Genomic DNA, 17,024 nt, shown 5'->3' with positions numbered 1-17,024 from the left:
TGTGCACATACACACAAACACACAGCCTTGCAATTCCAGCACTGCCTTGGGAAAGTCTGTATTTCCATGAAACACTCCCATAATTTTTTAAATAAAAACCACAGCATTTAATGATTAAAATAACACAACAGAATGAACAAATGTTTTATTGGCATGTTCATTGTTGTAAACAGCATCTGGCATGAAAAAGTTTACCAAAATCTTTTGATTGTTATAAATTAGGTGGTTTTTCCAAAAACTATGGAGAATTGTTCTCTATTGATCTTTATGGACCAAAGCAAAAAATTGCTGTTCCTAGGCTTTGCAATGAGAAATCATGTTGACTGCATCAGTCTTTGCACCACAGCCTGAACTACCAAGTTTGTACTTTGAGGTGTTAAGAGGTTGCCCCAATACTTGACTACATATAGCTATGGAATCAACTCTGGGAAAAATAAATTGACTTTCAGCGGGTGGAGAAGATGCAAAGTTGTAATAGTCTTAAAAACAAAATGTACAAAAAGTAGCGGAACAGAACAAAAACTTAGCAACAAGGGGAAGAACAACCCTAAATTACCCAGCATCATCAAACATAAAATGAATACAAATTTAAATAGGCAACTATACTTCCAAATGTACACAATGAATGTTGATATGTGTAAAGAAATACCATGGTAAATAGCTGAACTGCAGTTCTGGTAAATGGATAGGGCAGATTTTATTTACACATCGAACGCAATATACTAGAGCTGCTCACTGGCTTCAGTAACCTATTAGAAAACCACTTTACCCTACAACAGCACTTCTGCAAACAAACAACGCCTGCTGGCAGCTTCCTGCAGACACCTCTCAGACCCCCTGTTTTATGGAAGAATATTCTAAAACCTGACACTGGCAGCACTCCCATGTCCAGCCCTTTCCCGCTGCTTTCCTAGAACCAATGTGTTAACATTTACTCCAGACTCTCTGATGAGGTAATGCGTGTATCAGTGAAACAAACAGAGAAAAGGATTCTTTCATGGCCTTTGCACAGCTTTTATTATTAAGCTATGAGTATCCTGTTGGAGGCTAGTTTCACTAGCTACTATGTGCACACTGTCCTCAACAATTTCCACTCATTTCCCTCCCCGCCCACTTTTGAGTTCTAATCTTTTATTTGCACATCCCTTTTAGCTTTACAGTACATTTGACTATAGTGCACAACATGATTCCAAGTCAAACAGTGCCCAGCGGGGCCCCGCGCTGGGCCGGCCCCCGCCCGGCCGGTGCTGGTGTCAGCGCTTTACACCTAATGAATGTCCTGCCGTAATGGCACTACACAGTAGTAGTGAACCTTTTGATTGGAAACAAAAAAAATTCCCCAGGGAAAATGCTATAGCAAGTATCAGTCTTGAGTCAAATCTTTATTTGGTGCTCCATCCAGATAAATTTTTAGTGCTTTTTCTTTACGGGGAGAGTAGGTTACCCGGTGTCCAGTTTTCTGGAGTCTGCTGCTTTCTTTTTTCATCAGTTCATTTCTTTGCTCATCTGTTAATTCCATTAATTCTTCAGTTTTATCCCTAAAACGTAAACATATGTTCAAATTCAGATCAATACAGTAACCATAAGTAGATTTCTGCTTTTTTTTTTTTTTCACTTGAAGCAACTTAGTAGAAACCACAACTAAGCACAATACTTCTCAGGGATTGCTCTGTTCTGCAAAAACAGGCAATGTGTCTAAACCTGCTTTTCCAGCAGGAACATTCAGCATTCTGACTGACTACAGACCAGGGGAAGAAACAAGCCCATACTCCTCCATCTCTCTTACTCCTATTCTGTATAGACAGCTACAGCTCTGCTCTGCTCTTTTGGTCACAGTGCCAACAGCTGGAAGCAGTGTGTCAGCCAGTCCCTGCCAGATGTTCTCACAAGTAATTTTCATCAAGACCAGCACATTATTAACCAGCTGTTTCTCCCCAGCTTGCATGCAATTATGAAAAATACCACAGAAACAATGTGTCCATGAGGTTGCCTCACCCACCGAGTTTAGGAGAAATGAAAATATTCCAGCTCTCAGTCCTCAGCTCCTGCCCCAGGTTCCTGCCACCAGCTGATCAACATTTTTCATATTAATAGAATTTTTATCGTAAAAGGCTTTTTAGAAAGAAGCCATACTAATTTCTCAAAGGAATAAACTCAGGAAATAAAATCCTTGCTCTCCAAAACCTACAGCAAGACACTCACAAACTCCACGTGGGATATGGTTCTATTTTAATTTTAAGAAATTAAATCCAGATACACACTCAAGCATTAGCTTTAATTTCAGTGGTTTGGAAGGGAGGATTGAGTAAAAGGGTGCAGTGCTTGTTTTCTTAAACTTAATTAATATTCAGACTTTTAGGAAGCTGAGGAGCACAAATATTTCAGCTGAATATTTCAAACCTTCTTTTCTTTAAGATAACAGAAGAGTATTTTATGTTCCTGTCCATTACATCACCCCTTAAATGTTAACTACAGCTTTTTTTTTGCATGGTTTATTATACTGTAATGAAAGACATACCTATAAAATATTACTGCACCATCATCACAAATGTACAGAGGCCAGACATTCAATGTAGATACTTTTGGATTCCAGTCCAAGTCTTGATGAATCTCTAGTATGGAAATGTCACATGGAAAGGTTCCTCTACCCTGAAAAAACCAATTACTTAGTTAATACAATAAAACTCACATTCACACATCTGTGCCATTAAAACCTAAAAATACACAAAATCTTACTTACCTTTGCAAATTCTATGTTTTCCAAGGGTATTCCACTTATTTCACTTAGCTGTGAAGAGAAATGGTGGATTTAATATTATTCCAAAGCACCATTACACAATGTCTACATAAAGTCAATAGTTGCCAAATCTAGAAGTGAATTATCTGCAAGTCCTCCAATGTACAAAACAACAGTGACAAGTACACATTCTTAACATTTCTCAAGTTACCAGTGTGTGTCACAAGTGACCCTTGCTGTGACAGTATTTCATCACACTTCTCTTAATACTGAAGGGGAGATACAAACGTTCATAGAAACAATTAGTAACATGCAAGTTCCAGGATACAGAGACTGACTGCCTCATGTTAAACCCTCAGCAGTTTCCTCGTGTGTCAGGAAGCTGTTACCCACTCAGCCTGGGAGCAGGCACAGCTGTAAAATATGCATGACTAAGACCCACCTCCACACACCTGCACTTCCTACCAGCACTTTAAAATTGCTCCCTGCATATCAATTCTTAAGAAAACAAGGGCAGCCAACTCTTTTCTTCAGATACAAGTGAGGAGGAATTCTTGACTGCATGCAAGTACCTGTAGCCACAACTTCATTTCTATCTGAAGAATACAAGAAAGCAGCCCATAGCTTAATCCGTGTAAAGCACAAACCCAGCCTGTGAACTAACCCCCCTAATTTAACAATTCTCAGGGTCACTGACACCAGCAGTTTTGCTGGCCTCAACATCCAAGGTGGCCTCCTAACAACTGGGCATTGCCACACATAAATAAACATTTCTCCAAGAGTGGAACCCTGTGATACACTGGATTAAGGAAACAGTCTCAGTAGGAGACACTCCTGCTCCAGATTTCTGCTGGGATGACACCGGTCTGCGTAGCTGTTAGAGGGTCCTGGCCTTAAGCAAAACCAAACCATACCACAGCCATACTTTCCAACCAAAACAGAGTTCAACCTACTTGATACAGCAACACCACCTCTCACCAACAGCTCTCAAATTCAAGTATGAGGAGGCTGAAAGGTTTGGTATTTTGGAATAACAAAACATTAGCTTGAAAAACACAAAGTGGCAATGGCTTAGCTTTTCTTTCATGTGTGTTTTTTGAGGATAAGGGAAACAGGTACTATTAAGCTGCTTAAACATCAAGATGTGACTTTTTTAGCATGTATTCACCTGAATACTTTCATACCAGACCATTATGTGAAACTAAGAAGTAAAGTTGGTAATTCATGTGGCTTTGGTAATGGGATGGGATAGGTTATCCATTCCTGGAGAAAAATTATCACCATGCAACAAGATTTTTGGAGCTATGACATCTTTGTGCTTCCCAGCACAGAACATCAATAAGGCTCTTGGTCATCACAAGAAACTTGCATCATGTTACACATTTTACCTTCTCTTTTAATTCTTCGACACTGCTGCTTTCTAGTACGACTTCCTGGAAAGAATCTAATTTCATTTCTGACGGCCTCCATCGTCTCGATAAAACAGCAAGTTGTGACATGGATTTCATCTTTTCTACTCCTAGCAAAGAAATAGATTATTTTATCAATTGTATTATTGTATTAATATCACAAAAAATACTATTTTAAATTAGGGTTTGTCCATAGTTTAACCATACTCTAATATGGAAGACTGTCCTACAGATACATACACAAATTAAGTAACCCAGTGTGCTGCAAGCAGTTCACTTATAAAAACGGGGAAGAGGAAAGGAATAGGACTTAGCTGAAGTCATCAGCTAGTGTTATCAGCTCCTTTAAAGGAATTTTTCATGGGAAGGATCTCCTTGAAGCCATGCCATTTTTTGTTCTTTAGGGCACAGTTTTCCATAACACCCAGCTCAGTTATCCACACAGTATCTCTCCACCTAACCAGAACCTGACTCCAGATCTGGCATTTGCATGAGGCCTTCCTATCATGTGCTTCACTTCCTTTACCAAAATAAGCTTTCCCCATTTAACTTCTAGATCTCTAGATTTCCCCATTCAACTTCTAGATCTCCCTCACCAACTCCACACTTGTTATTGAAATCTTCTTTCCACCCACCACCTTCAAGAGCTTTAGTATGTGCTGCCTCCAGCCTTTTTATATCTTGTTTCAGGTTCCAGAGCAGTCTCTGGCTGACGGAGCAATATTGTTTATATTACAATGAGATAAGCATAAGTGAAATCTCCAATGGTTGATTTTATTTTTACTTTTAATTAGTCTATAATTTTATAATCTAGCACATGCAGAACATGCGGCTTAGAGTTTTATGGCAAATATTACATGCTTGTTTTGCATGAACCCATTATAGATTACAGGGATTTCGAGCGTTCTGTAATCTCTCTGTGAGTTAGGTGGGCTGCAGTGTCTAAAGCTGTATCTCCAAGACCAACTCACTACAGAAACACTACAGTAATTATCTAAATCTAATAACAAAGAATTTAAACTGTAAAGTTTTAACTGCAGTGTGAGCTGACATGTATGTCCATAGGAATCTGCGGGCCTCCTGAACCTCCCAGGTTCATTTCATATTTTGATACTTGCATTGGCACAATTCTGTTAGAACTGAAAATACCAGAATTGAACACAGCTGTGACTAACTGCTAAGTGAGACTTCTTAAATCAGGTATGCTTGGGAAGAAAATTCCTGAGTGAATGGAATTCACATTCTTCATCTATACATTAACAGCAGCATCTGTTAATCTGGAGGACAAACAGCATGGCCTTCTTTTCTTACCCTTAAATTATGCTTTTGCATTCAGAATCAAAATTTTAAGTGTATATGCCAAGGATTGCTTAAGAAATGGCATATTTTAAATGATATTTAAGCAGAATTTCAGAAACAATCTGCTCTCTAATATTTGATTCCAAAATTGTTTTGATGAACAAAAGTTCTGTTCCAAAATTAGCTCTTCCTGACAGAAGTGGTTTTGCAATCCTGTCTGAAAACTACTAAATGCCTGAACTGCTGTGCTGACTTAAAACAAACGATACAAATGTATTATGTATATGCACACATATATTTCAGCTAACTAGTCATCACCAGGACCAATTCAAAAAGAAATCATTACCATCAAGTATTTCTAAGAAGACCTCCCAATTGCTGGAAATATTGATATCTTCTTCATAGATATGATAATCCAGAAACACAGTGCCTGGATTCTTCCATGTTTTCTTTCGTAGGCGAAACCTATAAATACATCACCAAAAACCCCAGTGAGCTTCTATCTGCTCATGAACACTTAGCACTGCCAGAGATAAAAACTGAGTATTTTCTGACAAAACTGAAATACTACAGCTCATTAATGCAAGGTTTGGTGAGGTTTAGCAGGAACAAGTTTAATGTTCTGAAACAGTCCTGACAGCAGGGTGCCACTACTGGCTTAGTGTTGAATCATTCATAAACACAAGGAAAACAAGCCTGTGTTCCATTTGTTCAATGCAAGAAATATGCAGGGATTTAAGGGAAGAAAACAGTTTCCTAATTAGGGATTACCCAATTATGGTAAAGGGAAGACAGCACAAATCGGTGCTGTACATACACATGATGATGCTGCACAAGTAATTTGCTGCAGTGATCTACGCTAGGCCTGCATGTAGAGAGCAGGTGGCTCTTTTATGAATTGATTTACTTAATGTTCCCCTTTCTGAAGGAAACCAACATTAGAGAGATTTAAAGCTGCAGACATGTTGCACACAGGCAATTCTAGGTAAATATTATCCCCTATAGAAGTCATTCTGCATGAGATGAAAGCGAAGAATTGCTGAATTAGTGTTTGTATTCACAAACTGATTCAAAGACCACAGCAATTTATTTCTGCTTCTTTCATGATTTTCCTTCTCCACAAGAGGAAAGAAATCCCCAAACACATTTTAGAGTGATATTTAATCAGGTTTACCTGTCAATTGTCAAGTCTAGGCCACATTGTTCTCGAAGCTGAGGAAGCAGCTCCTCTTTGGACTGTCGGACAGTCATTCCTTTAGCAAAAACTGCATCTAGAAGAAACTTGCATGGCTGTCAACATAAACAGAAAGAGATTAAAGACAGAGTTCTTTTGAACACAGAACTGTAATTTACCTCTGTTTATACCTTATGACCAGTCCCATCCACCTGGCAAAAAGACCAGTAAAGGCTTCTCATTAACAAGGTAGGCAATGAATTCATTAAAATGGGGTGTAACTAATTTGTGTTGCAGCTGCCCTTCGGCAGAGCACTCAAACCCTCTGAATGCCTGTGCAGAAATACTGCCTGTGCTGTGCTGCTAACTGCTACCATTACATTCACATTCCAAACACTGGGAAAGGAGCTTTCATATTAAATAAGCCACATGATAATAAAAATGCCACTTTCTTGCCTTTCATGGATCAGACAGAACTCCATGACTCCATGGGAGTTACTTTAAAACTTTTATTATTCCCTGCTTTAGCAGTTCAGTTAGTCTTTCCTCATAATTAATACATATCCTGCAGTTTTGTCCAAAAAATAAAGTGCATACAAAGTCAGCTTCTAAAGACTGCAATCTATATAGTGACATCACCTCTATATTCTTCATGCCCCAAAAGATGTAACAAGCTTATGAGCTGCACTATTGCAAGAGAGGCACTTTGGCTTCAGGCTTGCCTTATGCAGAGGGCCATTACCCAGAAAACCACCCTGATAAGCACTGTCTGCAGCACATGAATGCAATGAATTAGATCAGTTCAACATCTGAAAACCACAACCACGAGCAAACACACTTTCTTCTTTGGAGAGAATGCTACATGACTGTCATGCATTTAAGGGAAACAAAGAAACAATTCACTTGTCCTCCATTTACACCATAGAAATAAAGACACTTTAGAGACACTGTAAATCACATTCCAGTTGCTTACTTGGAACAGAAATCATCTCAAACTCCCTTTCTAAGTCCAGAAAAACTTGCAGGGAAATGTAAAGAAAAGAAGGAGTTTCATTTTTTCCCAAGATTTCAAAGCAAAACCTTGGCCAGGCCACATACTAATATTTTCATGAATCAGTCTTGAAACATTCAATGCCTTACCTCAGGCTCATTTACCAAAAGCTGATAGACTTTGACTCTGTATTCACCCTTCTTAAGGGCTCTTCCAAGTCTAATAGTTATCTAGAAGGCAAAAGGAATATGTTAGAACTAGTATCAAAATCAGAATTACATTTTGTAACACGCTACGAAGACCACAATAATTATTTCACTTGTTGTAAATTAAGTTTATCTATATTGTACCAATATATTTTTAATGATGCAAAATAACTTCTGAATAACCTTATTGTCATCAGAAAATGACGAAAGGGTCTCATTCAGCCGAACGCTCTCGAACTCTTGATTGCTGGCATAGACTCTAAAGACTTTGAAGTGAGAAGATGGAACTCCAACAAAAGGCTCCAAGTGTTGCTTGAAGGCAGACAGTGTAATTCTTTTATCAACATGCACCATCAGCCCTAAGCAAAAACAAAGATAAAAATGGTATGAAACACCTTGCTACCAAAACAAAAAGCGTTCTCACACACAATTTCTATATATTCCAAGTTACCACTTGCAGCAAAACAGTACTGAAAAGCCTGAATTATGGTTCATGGCTACATGGACATTTTATCTAATGATGTTATTATAACCTTTAACAGCTTTGCTGCATTTTAAGTGTTTATGGGCAGATGTTTCGGGGGGGGACACAACAGTGCCAAACCGCCCTGGTTTGCATTCAGTGACATAGTGGAGCAGAAAGACAACAAACAGAATCCCATGGAGCAACTGCAGATAATCCTCCTACAGCTTTGCCCTGCTTCAAGGGAGAGGGAACCGCTCTGGTGTTGGGACTGGCCAGGCACAGGCCACCCAATCCCTTTCATTTTCCTTCTTGGCTTTCAGCATTAAAAAGTTAGGTTAATTCTGTGTTCTGGAAGGCCACAGGATATCACAAGGCAAGCTCAAGTCCAGATTAAGGGACGTTTTCATGGAATAATGTTGTAATTAAGGAAAAGATGCAGTAATATGAAATTCTGCAAAGCAAAGTGAATAGTTTATCTTTAAAAATTGTATTTCTTAATACATGCAATTTGTACTGCACTACTGTAGCGGGTTCAGTTTGCCGTGATTATATAATGTCATGACACTCTAGAAAAAACTATTCAGAATATTTAACTGAACAAATAAATTATCTGAATTATACTAAAAATACATAAAAGCTTTCCCCTCAGGATAATTGTTTATGCAGCGTACTATGATAACATCAAAATTACTGCAAACAAATCATTCCTGAATCCAACTAGACCTACCAAAACAAACCAGGGAAAAATGAAAGTAGTTCAAAACTAGCCCCAAAGAAAGACTATTCCAAGCTAAAGGAGTAATTTTATCAAAACTTTAGTAGATGCAAATCAATTTCTCTGTAAGAAATTCTTTATCTATTACTATTACAATCAGAGTTTCTGGATTGACATGAAAACCTTTGCCTTTCAAAATATTTATCTTACATCCTGCTATTCTTTAATTATTATTCTGTTAGCTATAAAGCACAGGAGGGTACAAAGCATTGTTGAAATTATTTATTTTTATGACAATTTTATACCACTTAGGCTCTTATACCGAAATTGTTCGGACATTTTCATGTCAGCCGTATGTCTCACCGTACCCACTGTATTTCAGCTGGTGAATTAAATTGTCAATATCAAGTATATTTGAATTTTCTTTACAGTCAAATGACCAGGGCTTTTCAGGTTTGTTAGTCTAAATAGTAACAGAAATATGCTGTTTTAACCACATTAAATAAGTGCATTGTGAAACAGGTGCATCAGCAGCAGCAGATGCAACTATGTTCCTTTCACTGGAAGACAACTCAGCTTGCTCTCCAGGGAACACTATCAATACATGTAAATAGATATTCATTTTCTTTAAAACAAAAAAGCAAGACACTTTTCAAATACGTAATCACTTATTACAAGATCAAAATTAGGCTAGATTTTGCTGAGCATCACATCCTGTCTTTGCACTTCCATTAGTTTTAATTTGACATTATAAACAAGGTTTTCAATACTGTCATTAGACTTTTTTAACACAGCATATGAATTAAGTAATAAAACACACAGAATTTCTTTTACGGCACTTAAAAAAGAATACATACATTTTTGCCCTTCTCCTGAACCCTCCTCTGCAGTGTAGGGTTCTGATTTAAAGTACATATACTGTGCTTCTCCTCTGCTCTTGCCACTCTCATCATATTCACTGTCTGTTCCAGAATCTTCTTCTGCTGTGTCCCAGGTTTCCTTCTTCCCCTGATTGGCTTTTGATCTCCTACTACTTGTGATGCTGTGAGAGTCAAGTCCATTAGCCAGGGGGAGGGGGGCATTGTCCACGTTGCACAAAGTGTCACTGCTGTGGCTGGAGCTGAGGATGTCACTGTCCACTGAGCTCGTACTCCTGTCGTTATTGACATCTGAGTCTGACCGCTCCTCGGACTGCAGATTTTCTGGATCAGAAATCTGAATTTGGTTTTCAAGTTCTCTGTTTTCTGCCGATGCTGAAGAGTCTATTTCATTTAAAGGTGACTCAATGTTTTCAAAATCACTGGCTTCTGTGCTTTTGCTGCTGTCTCCATTATCTCCCTCCTGCTGCTGCTGTTGCTGCAGGGACAAGCTTTTAAGTTTTTCAGTGCTTTCTTCCAAAATTGCCTCTACAGATTTCATATTACCTACAGGTCCTTTTACTCTCTCACAAGGTTCATCCAAGTTGCCTGCACCTCCACTAGACTTCTGATAAAGCGCTCGTCTGAGCTGAGATGCAGGAGCTTGCTCTGGCAATGAAACATACACTCTGATTGTGTTTGCATGGCGATCCAAAAGCTTCCACAACTGAGAGTCTGTGTATGTCACGTGACGGTCTAAAGACTCGGAGCTTTCAATAAATACCTGAACAGAAAATACGTGTTGTATCATGCGGCGTTATTTTAAATAAATGCAACAACAGCAAACACAGGATTGAGCACACATTAGAAATAATGCCATCAAGAAACACCACCTTTTATCAAAATGTTAAAATACATGCTGAGAAAAAGATAGACCAAGGAGTCTGTAGTATACAGACTACAGATAATGATTTCACTTTTCCTCGTTTTCATAAGACTGGAGTGAACTGTAAGCAGACTAACCAGCTGCAGTAAACACTTATGTTCAGAAGTGGACTCATAAATCACTCCACGTGCACCCTTCAGCTGTGCATAGCACCAGTTATGGGTAGCAATGAGCCCCACCACTGCAGCAGACTGTATTTTTATTTTCTAGTACAGTATCATAAGAAAGTTTTAAATGTAGACATGTGCGAGCAGTAGTGCAATTTAAACGTCTCTCTTCCCTTTGTCAAAGGGCTCTAAGGAACTGAATAACAACTCAATGCCGTTGTTTTGCTCAGCTACGAGCCATCAAAACCTTCCCTAATCTTTCTTCATCAAGAAGATTTAACATTGAGCTTAAACTTCAGAGACAGAGGATGTGCAAAATGTGCTAAAAGATGTGCTATTTCTACTCTAGTAAAAAAGGCCAATGTATACATTTAAAATGTTAAAATTATTTGAGTACTAAGTTACTCTTTTTCTGACTGCATTACACAATTATTACTGGAAATACTTATTAGAAGTCTTTCCTGAAAAAATAATATAAATTGTCCAAGGGGAACCTTCATAGTGAAAACTACTGAATTTAAGATGGAAACAAAAACTTGCTTTTAGTTTTGACGCTTGTTTTTTAAGAAGTTTAATACTGAGAGCAGGTACAGTTGTTCAGGTGGGTTAGGAAACACACCCAGGCAGGCTCCATAGCAATACATCTATCTTTGTTTCCTGAGAATGCTTGACTTTTAACAGTCTTTATCATAAGGCTGTTAACCTCAGCATCATTTGTACCAGTAACAGCCAGATGTCTGATTCTCAATCCACTCTCTCTTACGTATGCTTGGTTTCATATACAGCCTGGAGTATTCATCAGCACCACCATACTGGGCACATAAACCCCACACACTACAGCAAAATACGTGACACTTATCCATTATCAATTCTATACACATAGATATGCCTTTTACAACACAACGGGTAAGTCTACAAATACAATGAGTGAACAATTTAAAAACCAGAGCATGTACCTTGTTGCTTCTAAAAAAGCCTTCAGCTTTCAGTGTTTTGCTGGAGACGTTCAGAAGACGCAGGTCATTGTAGCACCGTTCCAACACGACCCGCATGGTTTCAGCAGGCAGGTGCGTGGCCTAAAACAAGACATGGACAGGAAGATAACGTGCATTATACATACCTTCAAATACTGAAACATGTACTTCACTTCTGAGATTATTCACAGGGAAAGGAGGTTGGTTTGTCAACTTTGAAATTGCAGAAGACAACATAGGGGGAAACCTCCCAAACCTGTTCAGTCCCAGTGCCTTTCCTCCACCATTTGATATGTAGCAAGTGTCAATTTTTCCAAAAGGTCAGATGCACAAAATGGCCTGGTTTTGCAGAGAACTGGAAAATTGTTAATGACAATGGTCTTATCCCTAATGTAGGAATCAAATGAAAATAAAAAAATATTCTCAAGCAATGGGTTTTGTGCAGTGTTCACTTAATTATTAATTAGACTAAACTCAAATTGCTGTAATCATATTTTATAACAAATATTATGAAATTACACCAACCACTGAATTATTTTACCCAGGAATGAGCAAATGCAATCTCTGTCTTCCAATGCAATGGAAGCAGTAGCGTCCCTTGGTTTAAAACCATGTAAAAATCAACTTGCATCTTAGTAACAAGTGGCTGCTGGGATGGAAAGGAGAGATTGCACAAAGAATGTGGACAGTTTTGGATGTTAGGTTTCAAATACTGAAGCCAGTGGGGGAAGTTACACTTTGGTTCAGTTGTATGGTAACAATTCACTAGCTCTGTCACCAGCTGGACTCTCAGTAAGGTTGTTCAAGCTATGAGGCAAAAAGAACATTATTTTGACTCTTCAGCTTTTCCATAGAAGTTTTTGTTCAGTAAACTAGTAAGTAATATGGCCAGAGAGTGGCTAAGCTTGTGCAGAAGCTGGGATAGAACTCTGGATGGAAGCAAGAAGCAGACTGCTGCTTTCAGCAGGCATGAGCAGATGGACATGCTCAACTCTAACATCTAACTGAACCCTGCTGGACAGAACTCGCAGCATGACCTGCAAAAGGTGCAGGCTCTCATTTTAGGTATGTAAATGATGACGTATTTTCACAGTGACGATGAATGAAAACTCTTTACTACAAGTCCTTGAGGACTGTATATTACCTTTGAAATTAGCTGTTTAAACTCTGAAACTGTTTGATTCAAATAAGCTCGCACACTTATTGGAGGAGCAACAGATTCAGTCTTCAGGTCGACTACATGAACCTTTACCATGACCTCTGCAGGCAGAAGAAAAAAGAAAACAAAGTCACACACAGAGAGAATTCAACAGGCAAAGAAAACACATATATGCTTGTCTGATGTAATGATTAAGGGCTTGCATTAAATACAAACAGTAAGAACTTGAAAAGCAGTCCAATTTCAGAATTACATTTTCCCATCAAATTTCAAGCCAAAAAAGAAAAAGCCTTCCAATTTGACAAATTTTAATATACCTTAGATCTACTTCAACTAGAAACAAGTGAGCAGCACAGCACACTATGTAGTTCTGAATAGCGACTTTGTAAAATTTAGTTTTTCTTCTTCCAACACCTCATACTGAAGCTGTTTTACAGCTTTGGGCTTGTGCCATCACACAATATAGACAAGGATAGACTAAAATCATATATGTAATTACATGTCTTACCACCAGGCTTATAGCACTGGAAAATTTGGTCAGGCCTTCTTGTTTCCAACAGTAAATCAAACATGTACGTTGACTTGACCCCTCCAAGTAACAAACCCATTGGAGTATCCTCCTCTCCTTCGTAGGAGCGCTCCAAGTAGTCATGAAACTCATCGTATTTGACAAGGCGACAGCAGTCCAAGGGAACAGCCTCTTCCAAATCCATTAACTACAACATGCACACACAAAACCCCCCAAACACTTAGTAACAGCTCATTTGTGAGTTTAGTTTTTAACTTGCAAGCTAGAAATATCTCACTGTGTATACATCCAGGAATCCCTTGAATTCACAACAGTCAATTTGGTTTTAGAAAACACATCATAGATATTATATAGACATGCAATAAATATAGATGTTTCCAAATGCAAATACAAGCCTAAATCAAAATGCAGAAAAGAGGGACTTTCGAAAAGTATGTACACAAGCACAGGAAGACAGGTCCCAGAAGTATATTCAGAGGGCTACTTTGCCTATCACTTATACCAAATGGCATCTTAGAGGCCTGAGGAAGTCAGAGCCACTAATTATCCTCGGTGCATCTCAAGATGTTAACACATCCCTAATCTGAATCTGCCTTGCTGGTACTCTCACAGCCAAAAACATATATGGCAAGAACCAAAGAGTACAAGTAGGTGAGCAAGAATTGATGTCTTGAACTTCTAGCTGTTTGTGGAAGGCAGAGATCAACAGATGCCTTGGTATTCACTCATGGTATTGAACTAGCTACCCAGGAAGATTCTCAAGAACTCTGTTATTAACTATCTAATACAACATTTTGACTGCAATACAAATAAAAGTGTTCACAATTCTTTCAACTTGCTGAGGTCATGGTGAGTCTAACAGCTGCTCTCACTGTCAGATTTTAAAATAAGGGTATGGAAGATCATACTGCCATTTTAAAGGGCAGGCTGTATCATTCCAATCAGCAATCAGCTGATGGCTACTGGCAGAAAACTTGGCCAATAATGGCCAACTAGAACACCTTTAAAAAAAAACCAAAACAAAACAACCCCATCATACAGAACTTCCCAAGATCCAGGCCCCAAAACCAACCCTCCAAAAAAAACCACAGCAAACTCTCCAACACTCCCTCAACATTAGAAATTTAAAATCTGAAGACACAGCAGAAAAAGCTACATCTAACAATTAAACTACCCTATTATGCACAGCATACCTTGTAAGCTATTTCCACAGCTTCCTTCAGTGTTCTGTCCTTATGGACTTCCAATTTGTTCTCCATCATTATTTGCTTTGTAGGATGCATGCAGAATAATTTAATCTATGAAATACAGGAGGAAGAAAAATGACCACAAAGGCATTTTCAAATGTCTTTCCTATTAGATTACATTTAAGTTGAAAACCCCATATTCAAACAATCTAATATGAAATACACCTTTAGCTCTACTTCAGCTATGGGATGGCTACCTTTCAGCTGGTTATACAACTGCAGATAGAAAATGTCAAAGGCACAGGAGGTGTATGTGTATATCTGAATCTTTCTCCAAGCCAGGATACAGCTTCTATAACCAGAACATGATGTAGCCACAGGCAGTGAGCAAATGCTCCAAAGCAAAATGCACATGAACAATTAATGTGAAATTCCTTTTTCACATAGAGTTACACATTTTGCAGTGAGAGAACTTCCTCATAAAACAATCACTTGATTCATAGATAGACCAGCTGACTGCCATGCTTGTAAGCCACTGAGGACCTATTTTGTTTGCTCCTACTGAATCTAGGCTTGGGAAACATTCTGCTCTTTCTGCTAAGTAACTATTCAAAATTAGTTTAAGAAGCACCATTGCACAAAGTCAAGGGGCGCAATATGAAAAGATTTAACACACCCAGCATGCAGCATGACACATTCTTTGGAAGTAATTTTGCTGAAAATAAGTGATGCCAGATTAACCAGTTTTGTTTTGGTTTTGATACCAATTCAAATCCACATGCCATACACGAACTCAACAAAAATGTCTGGTGAATATCTCTAGCAGACGCCTGCTCTACATACAGGTTTACAACAGGTGTGCAATTCATTTAAAAGAATTGTTAGTACAAACATTTATCATAAAGAAGTCCCTGTATTGTAGTAAAAACCATTGTTTACTGTAGAAATATTTCCCACTAGCAATGTATTGTTACTCAGTCCAGCAGAAATTCTAACCTTGCACGTGTTGCGTTCAATTTCACGTTGCCTCTTTTCTTGTTCTTCTAATTCTCTTTCTTTCTGTACCAATTGTTTAATGTGCTCTGGATATTCATGTGCCTCAAGAAACTCTGCCAGTAAAAACAAAGCAATAGTTTAAAAAAATACAGTTTTCCCACAGCAGGCAACACCTTAGGCATCATACCTATATTTGAGTTATCTTGGCTTTTCACACCTTTCTTTTTTCCACACGAATTTCCCACTATACTACACCCTGTTCTCTTTTTCATTATTTAAATTAAATGGAAATCTGCCTCTTATTCCCCTTACTTATGTTATCAGCAACACAAGAAAGTGATAGTAGCAAAAGATTCCAGTACCAGTACGGAAAGCTTTGATGTTGTAAAGAAATACACTAAGACTGATGACTGCACTTGATCCTGTTTTTACAATAAATGTAAATACTCCTCTAGAAAGAGAATTAGTTGATAACAAAAGTCTCAAGATATCATCTATATTGTGGTAAAATAAATATTGCACCTCATGCAGATTAGCATTCTTCATGACACTGTTTTGTAACAAGAAACAAAATCATAATCATAACATGCAACACTTAAGTTTAAAAAAACCCAACTTATGCAAATACAGCTGTCCAACTTACTTGCATTTCTTGTTGGATCTTTCAGTCTATATATCAGCATGTAAGCATTTGTGGAGCTGGGGGAAGAGAATAGACAGCTGAATTTATCACTCAGGAGGCAATACTGGCTTCAGAAGCTGCTTTGGTGTTTTTATCTTTCAGTAAGGAGCTATGTCATATCTATCTTACTAATACACTAACCAAGAACGATTCTAAAAAAAAATTATCACATTATTTTAATGATCTGAAACAGCAGTCAGGGTAGTTCTTACAACCATCTGAAGCACCTGGTATTAATTTCAAGGTAACATATTAAGCACATGCACCTCAGCCATTCATTTGATGACACTAGAACACTACCAGAAAGAGAAGTAACATTACAGTACTACTAACCTAGCAAAAGCACTGGAATAATAGCCTCTGCTTCCAGAAGATCCTCCATATGTTTTCTTAATATCTTCCTGAGTTATCTAACAGAAAATCAATGTAATGATTATTTGAGAAACTTGCAGTAATCGAGATGCATTTATTCTCACTAGGAAACATGGCATTACACAACACACTATATTAATAATTCCAATTTTTAAAATATTTCTGCTTATTTGCTAACTTCCAAAAACAATTTCAAAGTGATCTGCTTCTCCATTTTA

At 38.1% G+C, this 17,024-nt stretch overlaps 1 protein-coding gene across 3 annotated transcripts in view; it reads right to left on the bottom strand.

Moving 5' to 3' along the window:
- Window positions 1–106: 106 nt before the first annotated feature.
- Window positions 107–17,024, bottom strand: part of USP47 (ubiquitin specific peptidase 47) — a 51,690-nt gene continuing 34,772 nt past the window's right edge. For 2 of the 3 annotated variants that reach the window (XM_032112740.1, XM_032112742.1), the window contains 16 exons: window positions 16,768–16,844; window positions 16,396–16,451; window positions 15,753–15,865; window positions 14,763–14,867; window positions 13,549–13,756; window positions 13,026–13,141; window positions 11,864–11,983; window positions 9,855–10,638; window positions 8,000–8,175; window positions 7,760–7,840; window positions 6,620–6,735; window positions 5,792–5,910; window positions 4,126–4,256; window positions 2,741–2,788; window positions 2,519–2,649; window positions 107–1,538 (listed from right to left, as the gene is read on the bottom strand). In XM_032112740.1, coding sequence (XP_031968631.1) covers window positions 1,364–1,538; window positions 2,519–2,649; window positions 2,741–2,788; window positions 4,126–4,256; window positions 5,792–5,910; window positions 6,620–6,735; window positions 7,760–7,840; window positions 8,000–8,175; window positions 9,855–10,638; window positions 11,864–11,983; window positions 13,026–13,141; window positions 13,549–13,756; window positions 14,763–14,867; window positions 15,753–15,865; window positions 16,396–16,451; window positions 16,768–16,844 — 2,556 coding nt within the window. In that variant the 3' untranslated portion in view covers window positions 107–1,363. The remainder of the gene's footprint in view (window positions 1,539–2,518; window positions 2,650–2,740; window positions 2,789–4,125; window positions 4,257–5,791; window positions 5,911–6,619; window positions 6,736–7,759; window positions 7,841–7,999; window positions 8,176–9,854; window positions 10,639–11,863; window positions 11,984–13,025; window positions 13,142–13,548; window positions 13,757–14,762; window positions 14,868–15,752; window positions 15,866–16,395; window positions 16,452–16,767; window positions 16,845–17,024) is intronic. The other variant, XM_032112741.1, reaches the window with a different exon arrangement.

The sequence above is a fragment of the Corvus moneduloides genome, chromosome 6 (assembly GCF_009650955.1).
Source record: "Corvus moneduloides isolate bCorMon1 chromosome 6, bCorMon1.pri, whole genome shotgun sequence".
Lineage (NCBI taxonomy): Eukaryota > Metazoa > Chordata > Aves > Passeriformes > Corvidae > Corvus > Corvus moneduloides.
This window is presented reverse-complemented; position numbering and strand designations above follow the sequence as displayed.